This window comes from Eutrigla gurnardus, assembly GCF_963514095.1.
Source record: "Eutrigla gurnardus genome assembly, chromosome: 1".
NCBI lineage: Eukaryota > Metazoa > Chordata > Actinopteri > Perciformes > Triglidae > Eutrigla > Eutrigla gurnardus.
Genome location: NC_139915.1, coordinates 37,092,661 through 37,109,402, shown reverse-complemented (window position 1 = coordinate 37,109,402; position 16,742 = coordinate 37,092,661). Strand labels below are relative to the sequence as shown.

The following is a 16,742-nucleotide window of genomic DNA, read 5'->3' as shown; positions in this document are numbered from 1 at the left end:
GGGAGCCTGGGGAGGTCAGACCAGTCGGCCCCTCCTGGTCCTGATGGGAGGGGCTGCAGAAGAACCTGTTGGAGGAGGGCGAGCCACTGAGGGTCAGGGTGGATAAATACTGTGTGACCTTTGACCTCTCCAGAGGGAAGGACGCTGCCGCCTCCAGCCGGGTTTTCTCTACCGGCCTCTCCATGTTGGCGTCCATCACTTCAGCATCAGGGGGGTCGGGGTTTCTGTGGTCTGGGTCACAGGGGAAGATCAGGATGTCGATGTTGGACAGAGACTGAGTCCTCTCCTTCAGACTCCCCACCTCCAGAGTCTGAGTCCTCTCCTTCAGACCCCCCACCTCCAGAGTCTGAGTCGTCTCCTTCAGGCCCCCCACCTCCAGAGTCTGAGTCTTCTCCTTCAAACCCCCCACCTCCAGAGTCTGAGTCCTCTCCTTCAGACCCACCACCTCCAGTCCGAACTCCTTCACATCACCTGGAAACAGGAAGCATGTCAACTCACATCATTTACCTCAAACGCAGTAGTGTTGTGTGTTAAGTTGTACTGTGTTACGTTGTACTGTGTTACGTTGTACTGTGTTACATTGTAGTATGTTACATTGTACTGTGTTACGTTGTAATGTGTAACGTAGTGCATTAGGTTGTAATGCATTACATTGTAGTGCATTATGTTATAGTGCGTTATGTATTAGTGTGTTACATTGTAGTGTGTTACGTTCTAGTGTGTTAAGTTTTAGTGTGTTACATTGTAGTGTGTTACGTTCTAGTGTGTTAAGTTTTAGTGTGTAACGTTGTAGTGTGTGAATTTGTAGTGTTACGTTGTAGTGTGTAACATTGTAGTGCGTTACATTGTAGTGTGTTACACTGTAGTGTAGTGTATTATGTCGTAGTGCGTTACGTTATAGTGCGTTATGTTGTAGTGCGTTACGTTGTAGTGCGTTACGTTGTATTGCGTTACGTTGTAGTGTGTTACATAGAGTGCGTTACGCTGTAGTGTGTTACGCTGTAGTGTGTTAAGCTGTAGTGTGTTAAGCTGTAGTGTGTTACGCTGTAGTGCGTTACTCTGTAGTGTTAAATTGTAGTGTGTTACCCTTTAGCGTTACGTTATAGTGCGTTACGCTGTAGTGCGTTACGCTGTAGTGCGTTACGCTGTAGTGCGTTACGCTGTAGCGCGTTACGTTGTAGCGCGTTACGCTGTAGCGCGTTACGCTGTAGCGCGTTACGCTGTATTGTGTTGCGCTGTAGTGCGTTACTCTGTAGTGTTACATTGTAGTGTGTTACCCTGTAGTGTTATGTCGTAGTGTGTTACGTTGTAAGGTGTTACGCTGTAGTGCGTTACGATGTAGTGCATTACGTTGTAGTGCGTTACATTGTAGTGCACTACGTTGTAGTGAATGTCACTGTAGTGTAGTGTATTATGTCGTAGTGCGTTACGTTATAGTGCGTTACATTGTAGTGCGTTATGTTGTAGTGCGTTACGTTGTAGTGTGTTACGTTGTAGTGTGTTACGTTGTATTGCGTTATGTTTTAGTGTGTTACATAGAGTGTGTTAAGCTGTAGTGTGTTACGCTGTAGTGCGTTTCTCTGTAGTGTTACATTGCAGTGTGTTACCCTTTAGCGTTACGTTGTAGTGCGTTACGCTGTAGTGCGTTAAGCTGTAGCGTGTTACGTTGTAGCGCGTTACGCTTTAGCGCATTACGCTGTAGTGTGTTGCGCTGTAGTGCGTTACTCTGTAGTGTTACATTGTAGTGGGTTACCCTGTAGTGTTATGTTGTAGTGTGTTACGTTGTAAGGTGTTACGCTGTAGTGCGTTACGATGTAGTGCATTACATTGTAGTGCGTTACATTGTAGTGTGTTACATTGTAGTGCACTACGTTGTAGTGCATTTCACTATAGTGTAGTGTATTATGTCGTAGTGCGTTACGTTATAGTGCGTTACGTTGTAGTGCGTTATGTTGTAGTGCGTTACGTTGAAGTGTGTTACGTTGTATTGCGTTACGTTGTAGTGTGTTACATAGAGTGTGTTACGTTGTAGTGTGTTATGCTGTAGTGTTATGTCGTAGTGTGTTACGTTGTAAGGTGTTACGCTGTAGTGCGTTACGATGTAGTGCATTAAGTTGTAGTGCGTTACGCTGTAGTGTGTTACGCTGTACTGCGTTACTCTGTAGCGTTACGTTGTAGTGTGTTACGCTGTAGTGTGTTACTCTGTAGTGTTACATTGTAGTGTGTTACCCTGTAGCGTTACGTTGTAGTGTGTTACGCTGTAGTGCGTTACTCTGTAGTGTTACATTGTAGTGTGTTACCCTGTAGCGTTACGTTGTAGTGTGTTACGCTGTAGTGCGTTACTCTGTAGTGTTACATTGTAGTGTGTTACCCTGTAGCGTTACGCTGTAGTGCCTTACGTTGTAGTGCGTTACGCTGTAGTGCGTTACGCTGTAGTGTGTTACGCTGTAGTGCGTTACGCTGTAGTGCGTTACTCTGTAGTGCGTTACTCTGTAGTGTTACATTGTAATGTGATACCCTGTAGTATTATGTCGTAGTGTGTTACGTTGTAAGGTGTTACGCTGTAGTGCGTTACGATGTAGTGCATTACGTTGTAGTGCGTTACATTGTAGTGTGTTACATTTAGTGCACTTCACTGTAGTGTAGTGTATTATGTCGTAGTGCGTTACGTTATAGTGCGTTACGTTGTAGTGCGTTACGTTGTAGTGCGTTACGTTGTAGTGCGTTACGTTGTATTGCGTTACGTTGTAGTGTGTTACATAGAGTGTGTTACGTTGTAGTGCGTTATGTTGTAGTGTGTTATGCTGTAGTGTTATGTCGTAGTGTGTTACGTTGTAAGGTGTTACGTTGTAGTGCGTTACGATATAGTGCATTACGTTGTAGTGCGTTACGCTGTAGTGTGTTACGCTGTACTGGGTTACTCTGTAGCGTTACGTTGTAGTGTGTTACGCTGTAGTGCGTTACTCTGTAGTGTTACATTGTAGTGTGTTACCCTGTAGCGTTACGCTGTAGTGCGTTACTCTGTAGTGTTACATTGTAATGTGTTACCCTGTAGTGTTATGTCGTAGTGTGTTACGTTGTAAGGTGTTACGCTGTAGTGCGTTACGATGTAGTGCATTACGTTGTAGTGCGTTACATTGTAGTGTGTTACATTGTAGTGCACTACGTTGTAGTGCATTTCACTGTAGTGTAGTGTATTATGTCGTAGTGCGTTACGTTATAGTGCGTTACGTTGTAGTGCGTTATGTTGTAGTGTGTTACGCTGTACTGCGTTACTCTGTAGCGTTACGTTGTAGTGTGTTACGCTGTAGTGTGTTACGCTGTAGTGCGTTACTCTGTAGTGTTACATTGTAGTGTGTTACCCTGTAGCGTTACGTTATAGTGCGTTACGCTGTAGTGCGTTACGCTGTAGTGCGTTACGCTGTAGTGCGTTACGCTGTAGCGCGTTACGTTGTAGCGCGTTACGCTGTAGCGCGTTACGCTGTAGCGCGTTACGCTGTATTGTGTTGCGCTGTAGTGCGTTACTCTGTAGTGTTACATTGTAGTGTGTTACCCTGTAGTGTTATGTCGTAGTGTGTTACGTTGTAAGGTGTTACGCTGTAGTGCGTTACGATGTAGTGCATTACGTTGTAGTGCGTTACATTGTAGTGCACTACGTTGTAGTGAATTTCACTGTAGTGTAGTGTATTATGTCGTAGTGCGTTACGTTATAGTGCGTTACATTGTAGTGCGTTATGTTGTAGTGCGTTACGTTGTAGTGTGTTACGTTGTAGTGTGTTACGTTGTATTGCGTTATGTTTTAGTGTGTTACATAGAGTGTGTTAAGCTGTAGTGTGTTACGCTGTAGTGCGTTTCTCTGTAGTGTTACATTGCAGTGTGTTACCCTTTAGCGTTACGTTGTAGTGCGTTACGCTGTAGTGCGTTAAGCTGTAGCGTGTTACGTTGTAGCGCGTTACGCTTTAGCGCATTACGCTGTAGTGTGTTGCGCTGTAGTGCGTTACTCTGTAGTGTTACATTGTAGTGGGTTACCCTGTAGTGTTATGTTGTAGTGTGTTACGTTGTAAGGTGTTACGCTGTAGTGCGTTACGATGTAGTGCATTACATTGTAGTGCGTTACATTGTAGTGTGTTACATTGTAGTGCACTACGTTGTAGTGCATTTCACTATAGTGTAGTGTATTATGTCGTAGTGCGTTACGTTATAGTGCGTTACGTTGTAGTGCGTTATGTTGTAGTGCGTTACGTTGAAGTGTGTTACGTTGTATTGCGTTACGTTGTAGTGTGTTACATAGAGTGTGTTACGTTGTAGTGTGTTATGCTGTAGTGTTATGTCGTAGTGTGTTACGTTGTAAGGTGTTACGCTGTAGTGCGTTACGATGTAGTGCATTAAGTTGTAGTGCGTTACGCTGTAGTGTTACATTGTAGTGTGTTACCCTGTAGCGTTACGCTGTAGTGCCTTACGTTGTAGTGCGTTACGCTGTAGTGCGTTACGCTGTAGTGTGTTACGCTGTAGTGCGTTACGCTGTAGTGCGTTACTCTGTAGTGCGTTACTCTGTAGTGTTACATTGTAATGTGATACCCTGTAGTATTATGTCGTAGTGTGTTACGTTGTAAGGTGTTACGCTGTAGTGCGTTACGATGTAGTGCATTACGTTGTAGTGCGTTACATTGTAGTGTGTTACATTTAGTGCACTTCACTGTAGTGTAGTGTATTATGTCGTAGTGCGTTACGTTATAGTGCGTTACGTTGTAGTGCGTTACGTTGTAGTGCGTTACGTTGTAGTGCGTTACGTTGTATTGCGTTACGTTGTAGTGTGTTACATAGAGTGTGTTACGTTGTAGTGCGTTATGTTGTAGTGTGTTATGCTGTAGTGTTATGTCGTAGTGTGTTACGTTGTAAGGTGTTACGTTGTAGTGCGTTACGATATAGTGCATTACGTTGTAGTGCGTTACGCTGTAGTGTGTTACGCTGTACTGGGTTACTCTGTAGCGTTACGTTGTAGTGTGTTACGCTGTAGTGCGTTACTCTGTAGTGTTACATTGTAGTGTGTTACCCTGTAGCGTTACGCTGTAGTGCGTTACTCTGTAGTGTTACATTGTAATGTGTTACCCTGTAGTGTTATGTCGTAGTGTGTTACGTTGTAAGGTGTTACGCTGTAGTGCGTTACGATGTAGTGCATTACGTTGTAGTGCGTTACATTGTAGTGTGTTACATTGTAGTGCACTACGTTGTAGTGCATTTCACTGTAGTGTAGTGTATTATGTCGTAGTGCGTTACGTTATAGTGCGTTACGTTGTAGTGCGTTATGTTGTAGTGTGTTACGCTGTACTGCGTTACTCTGTAGCGTTACGTTGTAGTGTGTTACGCTGTAGTGTGTTACGCTGTAGTGCGTTACTCTGTAGTGTTACATTGTAGTGTGTTACCCTGTAGCGTTACGTTATAGTGCGTTACGCTGTAGTGCGTTACGCTGTAGTGCGTTACGCTGTAGTGCGTTACGCTGTAGTGCGTTACGCTGTAGTGCGTTACGCTGTAGCGCGTTACGTTGTAGCGCGTTACGCTGTAGCGCGTTACGCTGTAGCGCGTTACGCTGTATTGTGTTGCGCTGTAGTGCGTTACTCTGTAGTGTTACATTGTAGTGTGTTACCCTGTAGTGTTATGTCGTAGTGTGTTACGTTGTAAGGTGTTACGCTGTAGTGCGTTACGATGTAGTGCATTACGTTGTAGTGCGTTACATTGTAGTGCACTACGTTGTAGTGAATTTCACTGTAGTGTAGTGTATTATGTCGTAGTGCGTTACGTTATAGTGCGTTACATTGTAGTGCGTTATGTTGTAGTGCGTTACGTTGTAGTGTGTTACGTTGTAGTGTGTTACGTTGTATTGCGTTATGTTTTAGTGTGTTACATAGAGTGTGTTAAGCTGTAGTGTGTTACGCTGTAGTGCGTTTCTCTGTAGTGTTACATTGCAGTGTGTTACCCTTTAGCGTTACGTTGTAGTGCGTTACGCTGTAGTGCGTTAAGCTGTAGCGTGTTACGTTGTAGCGCGTTACGCTTTAGCGCATTACGCTGTAGTGTGTTGCGCTGTAGTGCGTTACTCTGTAGTGTTACATTGTAGTGGGTTACCCTGTAGTGTTATGTTGTAGTGTGTTACGTTGTAAGGTGTTACGCTGTAGTGCGTTACGATGTAGTGCATTACATTGTAGTGCGTTACATTGTAGTGTGTTACATTGTAGTGCACTACGTTGTAGTGCATTTCACTATAGTGTAGTGTATTATGTCGTAGTGCGTTACGTTATAGTGCGTTACGTTGTAGTGCGTTATGTTGTAGTGCGTTACGTTGAAGTGTGTTACGTTGTATTGCGTTACGTTGTAGTGTGTTACATAGAGTGTGTTACGTTGTAGTGTGTTATGCTGTAGTGTTATGTCGTAGTGTGTTACGTTGTAAGGTGTTACGCTGTAGTGCGTTACGATGTAGTGCATTAAGTTGTAGTGCGTTACGCTGTAGTGTGTTACGCTGTACTGCGTTACTCTGTAGCGTTACGTTGTAGTGTGTTACGCTGTAGTGTGTTACTCTGTAGTGTTACATTGTAGTGTGTTACCCTGTAGCGTTACGTTGTAGTGTGTTACGCTGTAGTGCGTTACTCTGTAGTGTTACATTGTAGTGTGTTACCCTGTAGCGTTACGTTGTAGTGTGTTACGCTGTAGTGCGTTACTCTGTAGTGTTACATTGTAGTGTGTTACCCTGTAGCGTTACGCTGTAGTGCCTTACGTTGTAGTGCGTTACGCTGTAGTGCGTTACGCTGTAGTGTGTTACGCTGTAGTGCGTTACGCTGTAGTGCGTTACTCTGTAGTGCGTTACTCTGTAGTGTTACATTGTAATGTGATACCCTGTAGTATTATGTCGTAGTGTGTTACGTTGTAAGGTGTTACGCTGTAGTGCGTTACGATGTAGTGCATTACGTTGTAGTGCGTTACATTGTAGTGTGTTACATTTAGTGCACTTCACTGTAGTGTAGTGTATTATGTCGTAGTGCGTTACGTTATAGTGCGTTACGTTGTAGTGCGTTACGTTGTAGTGCGTTACGTTGTAGTGCGTTACGTTGTATTGCGTTACGTTGTAGTGTGTTACATAGAGTGTGTTACGTTGTAGTGCGTTATGTTGTAGTGTGTTATGCTGTAGTGTTATGTCGTAGTGTGTTACGTTGTAAGGTGTTACGTTGTAGTGCGTTACGATATAGTGCATTACGTTGTAGTGCGTTACGCTGTAGTGTGTTACGCTGTACTGGGTTACTCTGTAGCGTTACGTTGTAGTGTGTTACGCTGTAGTGCGTTACTCTGTAGTGTTACATTGTAGTGTGTTACCCTGTAGCGTTACGCTGTAGTGCGTTACTCTGTAGTGTTACATTGTAATGTGTTACCCTGTAGTGTTATGTCGTAGTGTGTTACGTTGTAAGGTGTTACGCTGTAGTGCGTTACGATGTAGTGCATTACGTTGTAGTGCGTTACATTGTAGTGTGTTACATTGTAGTGCACTACGTTGTAGTGCATTTCACTGTAGTGTAGTGTATTATGTCGTAGTGCGTTACGTTGTAGTGCGTTATGTTGTAGTGTGTTACGCTGTACTGCGTTACTCTGTAGCGTTACGTTGTAGTGTGTTACGCTGTAGTGTGTTACGCTGTAGTGTGTTACGCTGTAGTGCGTTACTCTGTAGTGTTACATTGTAGTGTGTTACCCTGTAGCGTTACGTTGTAGTGCGTTATGCTGTAGTGCATTACGTTGTAGTGTGTTACGCTGTAGTGTTACATTGTAGTGCGTTACGCTGTAGTGTGTTACGCTGTAGTGCGTTACGCTGTAGTGCGTTACTCTGTAGTGCGTTACTCTGTAGTGTTACATTGTAGTGTGTTACCCTGTAGTGTTATGTCGTAGTGCGTTACGTTGTAGTGCATTACATTGTAGTGTGTTACGCTGTAGTGTTACATTGTAGTGCGTTACGCTGTAGTGCGTTACGCTGTAGTGTGTTACGCTGTAGTGTGTTACGCTGTAGTGCGTTACTCTGTAGTGTTACATTGTAGTGTGTTACCCTGTAGTGTTATGTTGTAGTGTGTTACGTTGTAAGGTGTTACGCTGTAGTGCGTTACGATGTAGTGCATTACGTTGTAGTGTGTTACGCTGTAGTGTCTTACGCTGTACTGCGTTACTCTGTAGCGTTACGTTGTAGTGTGTTACGCTGTAGTGCGTTACTCTGTAGTGTTACATTGTAGTATGTTACCCTGTAGCGTTACGTTGTAGTGTGTTACGCTGTAGTGCGTTACTCTGTAGTGTTACATTGTAGTGTGTTACCCTGTAGCGTTACGTTGTAGTGCCTTAAGTTGTAGTGCGTTACGCTGTAGTGTTACGCTGTAGTGCGTTACGCTGTAGTGCGTTACTCTGTAGTGTTACATTGTAATGTGTTACCCTGTAGTGTTATGTCGTAGTGTGTTACGTTGTAAGGTGTTACGCTGTAGTGCGTTACGATGTAGTGCATTACGTTGTAGTGCGTTACATTGTAGTGTGTTACATTGTAGTGCACTACGTTGTAGTGCATTTCACTGTAGTGTAGTGTATTATGTCGTAGTGCGTTACGTTATAGTGCGTTACGTTGTAGTGCGTTATGTTGTAGTGTGTTACGCTGTACTGCGTTACTCTGTAGCGTTACGTTGTAGTGTGTTACGCTGTAGTGTGTTACGCTGTAGTGCGTTACTCTGTAGTGTTACATTGTAGTGTGTTACCCTGTAGCGTTACGTTGTAGTGCGTTATGCTGTAGTGCATTACGTTGTAGTGTGTTACGCTGTAGTGTTACATTGTAGTGCGTTACGCTGTAGTGTGTTACGCTGTAGTGCGTTACGCTGTAGTGCGTTACTCTGTAGTGTTACATTGTAGTGTGTTACCCTGTAGTGTTATGTCGTAGTGCGTTACGTTGTAGTGCATTACATTGTAGTGTGTTACGCTGTAGTGTTACATTGTAGTGCGTTACGCTGTAGTGCGTTACGCTGTAGTGTGTTACGCTGTAGTGCGTTACTCTGTAGTGTTACATTGTAGTGTGTTACCCTGTAGTGTTATGTTGTAGTGTGTTACGTTGTAAGGTGTTACGCTGTAGTGCGTTACGATGTAGTGCATTACGTTGTAGTGTGTTACGCTGTAGTGTCTTACGCTGTACTGCGTTACTCTGTAGCGTTACGTTGTAGTGTGTTACGCTGTAGTGCGTTACTCTGTAGTGTTACATTGTAGTATGTTACCCTGTAGCGTTACGTTGTAGTGTGTTACGCTGTAGTGCGTTACTCTGTAGTGTTACATTGTAGTGTGTTACCCTGTAGCGTTACGTTGTAGTGCCTTAAGTTGTAGTGCGTTACGCTGTAGTGTTACGCTGTAGTGCGTTACGCTGTAGTGCGTTACTCTGTAGTGTTACATTGTAATGTGTTACCCTGTAGTGTTATGTCGTAGTGTGTTACGTTGTAAGGTGTTACGCTGTAGTGCGTTACGATGTAGTGCATTACGTTGTAGTGCGTTACACTGTAGTGTGTTACATTGTAGTGCACTACGTTGTAGTGCATTTCACTGTAGTGTAGTGTATTATGTCGTAGTGCGTTACGTTATAGTGCGTTACGTTGTAGTGTGTTACGCTGTAGTGTGTTACGCTGTAGTGCGTTACTCTGTAGTGTTACATTGTAGTGTGTTACCCTGTAGTGTTATGTTGTAGTGTGTTACGTTGTAAGGTGTTACGCTGTAGTGCGTTACGATGTAGTGCATTACGTTGTAGTGTGTTACGCTGTAGTGTCTTACGCTGTACTGCGTTACTCTGTAGCGTTACGTTGTAGTGTGTTACGCTGTAGTGCGTTACTCTGTAGTGTTACATTGTAGTATGTTACCCTGTAGCGTTACGTTGTAGTGTGTTACGCTGTAGTGCGTTACTCTGTAGTGTTACATTGTAGTGTGTTACCCTGTAGCGTTACGTTGTAGTGCCTTAAGTTGTAGTGCGTTACGCTGTAGTGTTACGCTGTAGTGCGTTACTCTGTAGTGTTACATTGTAATGTGTTACCCTGTAGTGTTATGTCGTAGTGTGTTACGTTGTAAGGTGTTACGCTGTAGTGCGTTACGATGTAGTGCATTACGTTGTAGTGCGTTACATTGTAGTGTGTTACATTGTAGTGCACTACGTTGTAGTGCATTTCACTGTAGTGTAGTGTATTATGTCGTAGTGCATTACGTTATAGTGCGTTACGTTGTAGTGCGTTACGTTGTAGTGCGTTACGCTGTAGTGTGTTACGCTGTAGTGCGTTACGCTGTAGTGCGTTAAGCTGTAGCGCGTTACGCTGTAGTGCGTTACTCTGTAGTGTTACATTGTAGTGTTTTACCCTGTAGTTTTATGTCGTAGTGTGTTACGTTGTAAGGTGTTACGCTGTATTGCGTTACGATGTAGTGCATTACGTTGTAGTGCGTTACGCTGTAGTGTGTTACGCTGTACTGCGTTACTCTGTAGCGTTACGTTGTAGTGTGTTACGCTGTAGTGCGTTACTTACGCTGTAGTGCGTTACGCTGTAGTGTGTTACGCTGTAGTGCGTTACGCTGTAGTGCGTTACGCTGTAGTGCGTTACTCTGTAGTGTTAAATTGTAGTGTGTTACCCTGTAGTGTTATGTCGTAGTGCGTTACGTTGTAGTGCATTACGTTGTAGTGCATTACGTTGTAGTGTGTTACGCTGTAGTGCGTTACGCTGTAGTGTGTTACGCTGTAGTGCGTTACTCTGTAGTGTTACATTGTAGTGCGTTACGATGTAGTGCATTACGTTGTAGTGCGTTACACTGTAGTGCATTACGCTGTAGTGCGTTACGCTGTAGTGTGTTACGCTGTAGTGTGTTACGCTGTAGTGCGTTACACTGTAGTGCGTTACTCTGTAGTGTTACATTGTAGTGTGTTACCCTGTAGTGTTATGTCGTAGTGCGTTACGTTATAGTGCATTACGTTGTAGTGTGTTACGCTGTAGTGTTACATTGTAGTGCGTTATGCTGTAGTGCGTTACGCTGTAGTGTGTTACGCTGTAGTGCGTTACTCTGTAGTGTTACATTGTAGTGCGTTACGATGTAGTGCATTACGTTGTAGTGCGTTACACTGTAGTGCATTACGCTGTAGTGTGTTACGCTGTAGTGCGTTATTCTGTAGTGTTACATTGTAGTGGGTTACCCTGTAGTGTTATGTCGTAGTGTGTTACGTTGTAAGGTGTTACGCTGTAGTGTGTTACGTTGTAGTGCGTTACGCTGTAGTTTGTTACGCTGTAGTGTGTTAAGCTGTAGTGTGTTAAGCTGTAGTGTGTTACGCTGTAGTGTGTTACGCTGTAGTGCGTTACTCTGTAGTGTTACATTGTAGTGTTACCCTTTAGCGTTACGTTGTAGTGCGTTACGTTGTAGTGCGTTATGCTGTAGTGCGTTACGCTGTAGTGCGTTACGCTGTAGTTTGTGAATTTGTAGTGCACTACGTGGTCTCCTCGGTGAAAGCACTGTATCCATAGTGAGCAGGAAGACAAGCCAACACTGTTGACTGGCTTTGTGGTTGAACCCCGGTTTCAGGTCTCGTCCTACCTGTGGTGCTGCCTCCCTCGGTGTGTCCCCCTTCTCTCTCTGGACTCAGTCGGACCCTCCTGTCGTGTCCCTCCACGTCTCCGGACACGGAGGTCCTGTCGTCGTGCTCCAGCTGGTACCTGTACAGACTGTATCCGTCGGCGCTGTTGATGCTGCCATGCCGCAGCAGCGAGGCCGGCTCGCAGACCGACGAGCATCTGGAGCGCGAGCGGACGAGCTCGGCCCGGTCGATGCCTGCCAGCTTCTCCAGCGCATTCATCATCCGGCCGGAGAACTCCTCCAGCTGGGCCAGACGGAGGTCCACCGTCTGCAGGGACGCCTTCATGGAGTGCTCCCTCTCATTCACCTCCTCCAGACGCATGAACATGTTCTCCACCCTGAAACAGCAGGAACACAGCTGAGTTCATTCCACTGTTGACTTTTCTGTCACGTATTCAAACATTCTTCGGATAAATTATACGAGTCAGACTTTGGTATAATATGACATGCTATAATGTATTTTGTGTGATCTATAAAACAAGTATTTTTCATGATATCCTAAAGAATAACTTTCTTTTTAGTGAAATACTATAATTAGACTTTTTTTTATAACATTCAACAACGGATTGGAACAACGATGACCTTTGAGGACTTTTTTCGACAAGTTATATTATGACTTTTTCTCACAACTTTTTCAACGTGAAATTATGACTTATTTTATTACTTTTTTCAACATACTAAACTGTAAATATTTTTCTACGACGGCGTATTAGGGCCACTGTCGAAAAAAAAAAAAAAAAATGGAGCCGAGAGAGGTGGGCAATATTCTGAGATTAAAAGTCACAAATTTGCTTAGTTTTAAAGTGGCAAATTTACGACTTTAAAACTAGCAAATTTGCGAGTTTTAAAGTGGCAAATTTGCTAGTTTATTATGATGCTAACAACCTGCATTTATGCTAGCTAACTTCGCTTCCGAATGTCGCTTTTATCTTTCTAATTAATCCATCCCAACGTGTGACGCTTTGCTAAGGCCCTTAAGGTAATGGCTGTTGATGGTTATTGTTGGTTAATTTCAGTGTTGGGAGTAACGCGTTACAAAAGTAATGCATTACTGTAATCTATTACGTTTTGCTGTAACGCGGTAATGTAAGGCATTACACAAAAAAAAATGGTAATATTTTACTCGGTACAAATCTCAGTAACGCGCGTTACAATGCATTTTAAACCCGAAATCAATTGACTCTACATTCGCGATCGTGAGATGGGCATACGCTCCACTTTTGGAAAAGTGTGAAAGCCGGTCCGTGTAACTCTACACTATGTTAATGAATCGCTGTTGTTAGCAGGCTCCATGAGCTGGACACCGACTCACGGAGCGGCTCCCGGTCGGTCAGAGCGCAGCCGACCCGGCACACCGAGGATCAACAGCTGAGGGGCGCCGAGGCGGAGGCTCCGATTCTCCCCGTCGGTTTTGAACCGCTTTTATGTCCGCGTCATAACGCTTTTGGTGCGTGTTTAAAACAGTAGGTTTACTTCAAAACGCGAGCGTCAGACGCTGTCAGAGCGTTAATGAACAGTGTTTTAGAGCTCCCCCTAAATATCTCAGGTAGGCTTTCAGGTAATTTCGCAGCATACAGCGCCTTCAAGGTCATTAAAAAAGACGAACGGCAAATCTGGAATGAAAAATGGCACTGTTATTTCATCCCCGAATCCCATTCATGAACACAATATCTAATATCAGTTAACGAGTCGTTTTCCGTTTCTCGTTTTCCGTTTTTAAAACGAGTAATGGGATACGAGTCATTTTCCGTTTTTCGTTCTTTTATTTTGAAGCGAAAAACATCACATCCTGCTGTGTAATGAGCTGCATTGAACACAAGAAGATCTATTGAGAACAAAAAATCCATATTTCCTTTTATTTTGGCGAAAAGTAATGCAAAAGTAATGTAAAAGTAGTGTAATGCCTTACAATTCAAAGACAGTAATATTGTAATGTAACTAATTACTTTGAAATGACAGTAACAAATAATAAATAATGCATTACAAGTAATAAATAATGCATTACGCTTTTGAAGTAATGCAACACTGGTTAATTTTATATGGGCCAAATTGTCATCTTATTTGTGTTTATTGAGCAGGTAGTTTGCCTAAGCTAGCGGTAGCTTTCACTTGTTGTCATAGCAACGGCAAACATCCGGGTCAAGCTACAATTACTTCCTCTATGACCGCTAGCTTAGCCAAACCACCCGATCAACAAACACACATACCGTAAAATGACAATTTGGCCCATATAAAATTAACCAACTCTAACCATCAAGAGCCATCACCCTAAGGACCATAGCAAAGCATTGACACACGGGATGGATTAATTAGAAAGATAAAAGCTACATTCATGGGAAGTTAGCTAGCATAAATGCCGGTTGTTAGCATGGTAATAAACTAGCAAATTTGCCACTTTAAAACTCGCAAATTTGCTAGTTTTAAAGTCGCAAATTTGCCACTTTAAAACTAGCAAATTTGTGACTTTTAATCTCAGAATATTGCCCACCTCTCTCGGCTCCGTTTTTTTTTTTTTTTCCCGACAGTGGCCCTAATACGCCGTCGTATTTTTCACACCCTTTTTTCAATGCAATAAACTATAACTTTTTTGTTTGTTTGTTTTCATAATTTTTTGACATACTAAACTATGACTTTTTTCACAACTTTTTTCGATGTTACTATGTTACTACGTTTCTTATGACCGTTTTTGATATATATATGTATATATATAAAATATAATTGAATGAGTTTGAGTGTTTCTCTCTGACCTCTCAGATGTTACTCTGATTCTCTCATTGTTGGATGACTGTTTTTCGTCGTCCTTCTCACGGAAATATTCCTCCACACACTGCTCCTCGAACTCGTGCAGACTCTTCAGCTCGTCAGCACTCAGCACCAGCTCTGAGGAAACAAACATGTTTTAATCAATGTTGAGTCGGAGGTGCTGCAGTCACAGTGAACCACATCTTACGGAGTCGTCTCTCTCGGTCGTCGTGATCCCCGTCCGGCCTCCGTCTGCAGCGGCAGCACAGCCTCTTCAGGACAATGTAGATGTGGGGGAAGACGATGAGGGGGGGAGGCAGGATGGGCCGGTCGTGGAAGGTCATGATCAGCTGATACCGCTGGAACTTCCACACCTGGTTGGAGATGGACTTCACCTCGAAGAACGTGTTGCTGTGGAGAGGAAGAGGATGGTTTCACTGACAGAAAGACAAATCTATATTACATTTTTATTGATTTACTGATTCTTTGATTTTTTGTTTCTCTACTTGTTCATACATCCATTAATAACTGTGTGCGTGAAGTTATTTCTCACCGGTTACTAGCTAGTTTTGCAACTAGCGAGCCTGTAGCCGGCTGCAGCTTAGCGTCATGCTATGGTTAGTGTTTACATTAGTGTTATCGTTAGTGTATGTTTATCATCAATAAAAACAGGTTGCACCTATATTTAGAGTCACTAACTGTTGTGGAGCTAACTGAGGTTAAAAGGCTAATGCTAGATACTGACTTGAAGACAGCGATGAGCAGGTTGACCAGCAGGATGTTGGCCACCAGCAGGTAACAGGCCATGATGGCCGGAGTGAGCCAGGCTCCGGGGATACAGGGAGGAAGCTTCTTCCCGTCTTCATCGTACATGTTGTCTCCACATGGCGCTGGGACACAAATCACACGCACACCTCATTTAGAAGCTCGTTATCTAATAATCCTAGATTATGTGAAATAACTGCAGATGAAAATGGTCTTGAAGCCACTTTTGGAACAATCAATCAAAACATTGAAAATGTTCATGTTTCATGGAAAATTCTTTCAAACTGATCTTGATACATTTCGGTTACCAATAACAGAAATGTATATCGATAACAATCTATAACCAGATGAAAAGGATGCTGAAATAACTCCATAACGATGATGATCAGTAAAAAGTGTCATGCTTTGTAAGGTCTGTCTGAAAGACCACAAGATAACTACTTTTAAAACGCTGGTTTTCTGAATGGCGTCTGGTAATGGGTGACTACAGGAGGAGAATATCAACTAGAATGCAAAATTCTCACTCGAGAAGTAGCTGAAATTTGGCAGATGTATTTACATTCAGCAATGATCTCTTTGTAGTAGCTTTTATTACGAGTGGCGGAGTCCGACGTTCCCGCTCTGTATTCAGATTCTCCTCAGAGACACAGGAGATTGGCAGGAAACGATGCACATTGCATTAAAACATTAAACTTGGAGGGGTTTTTATTCTGAAGCAGCCACAGGAAGTACAACATTTACTGAACTTCCTGTCTGCATCTACGAGTAGGAAAAGCAAAAAGAGCCGATACTAACGACCACATTCACAGCCAGAGATACTTACGGTTGATTTCCATAGCGTAAACTGTCCGTCAACAGCCGAAAGGGAAACAGACAAGAGGCACAAAGGGAAATTGAATCAATAATCAATAACAACAATGTGAAAATAATAAAATTAAGAAGTCTGAGGATTAAACTGGAAACTCAGTCATGAAATGGAACAATTGGACAGCAGATGAAGATGTGAAAATATGTGAAAAATAAGTATATTTATTATATTATTATTATATTATATATTTCAGCATGGACATTTCAAGGTGCAATAGTGACATGGCCAATAGACGTGGGATTTGTGATGGGACAATTTAGGATTTAGGACAGCTGACTGACTGGAAGTCTTACTATGAACTCTAGTCTTACGGTCTATGGAGTCTGCAAACACCTCTCCGTAGATCATCCAGTACGGCATGTAGAAGATGTTCCGTGCCAGCCGCCATGTTGGCTCCTCGTCCGGGTGGAGGATGGCCTGCCGAGCCACGCCGAAGCTCATCAACACCACCAGCATGATGACCACGAAGTACAGCATGTCGATCATCTGGAGGACGAGCAGACATGTATGTCCTCAGTAGTTGTTATTACCTGAGTAGTAACTGTGTTATTACCTCAGAGTAACTGTGTTATTACCTCAGTAGTAACTTCATCATTATCGCAGTACTGTTATTATCTCTATAGTTACGTCATTTTTCTCAGTAGTTACTGTGTTATTACCTCAGTAGTTACTTCATTATTATATCAGCAGTTACGGTGTTATTACCTCAGTAGTGACTTCA

The 16,742-nt window shown here is 43.1% G+C and overlaps 1 protein-coding gene across 1 annotated transcript in view; it reads right to left on the bottom strand.

Annotated features, from left to right (window-relative positions):
* LOC311013592 (transient receptor potential cation channel subfamily M member 1-like) overlaps positions 1-16,742 on the bottom strand; it is a 37,598-nt gene that overhangs the window by 297 nt on the left and 20,559 nt on the right. Inside the window, exons 22-28 of the mRNA XM_084009705.1 lie at positions 16,333-16,507; positions 15,977-15,997; positions 15,134-15,278; positions 14,597-14,799; positions 14,394-14,526; positions 11,608-11,984; positions 1-471 (exon numbers count right to left, since the gene is read on the bottom strand). The exon at positions 1-471 is cut by the window's left edge and continues 297 nt beyond it. Of these exons, the coding sequence (XP_083865831.1) occupies positions 1-471; positions 11,608-11,984; positions 14,394-14,526; positions 14,597-14,799; positions 15,134-15,278; positions 15,977-15,997; positions 16,333-16,507 (1,525 nt within the window). The remainder of the gene's footprint in view (positions 472-11,607; positions 11,985-14,393; positions 14,527-14,596; positions 14,800-15,133; positions 15,279-15,976; positions 15,998-16,332; positions 16,508-16,742) is intronic.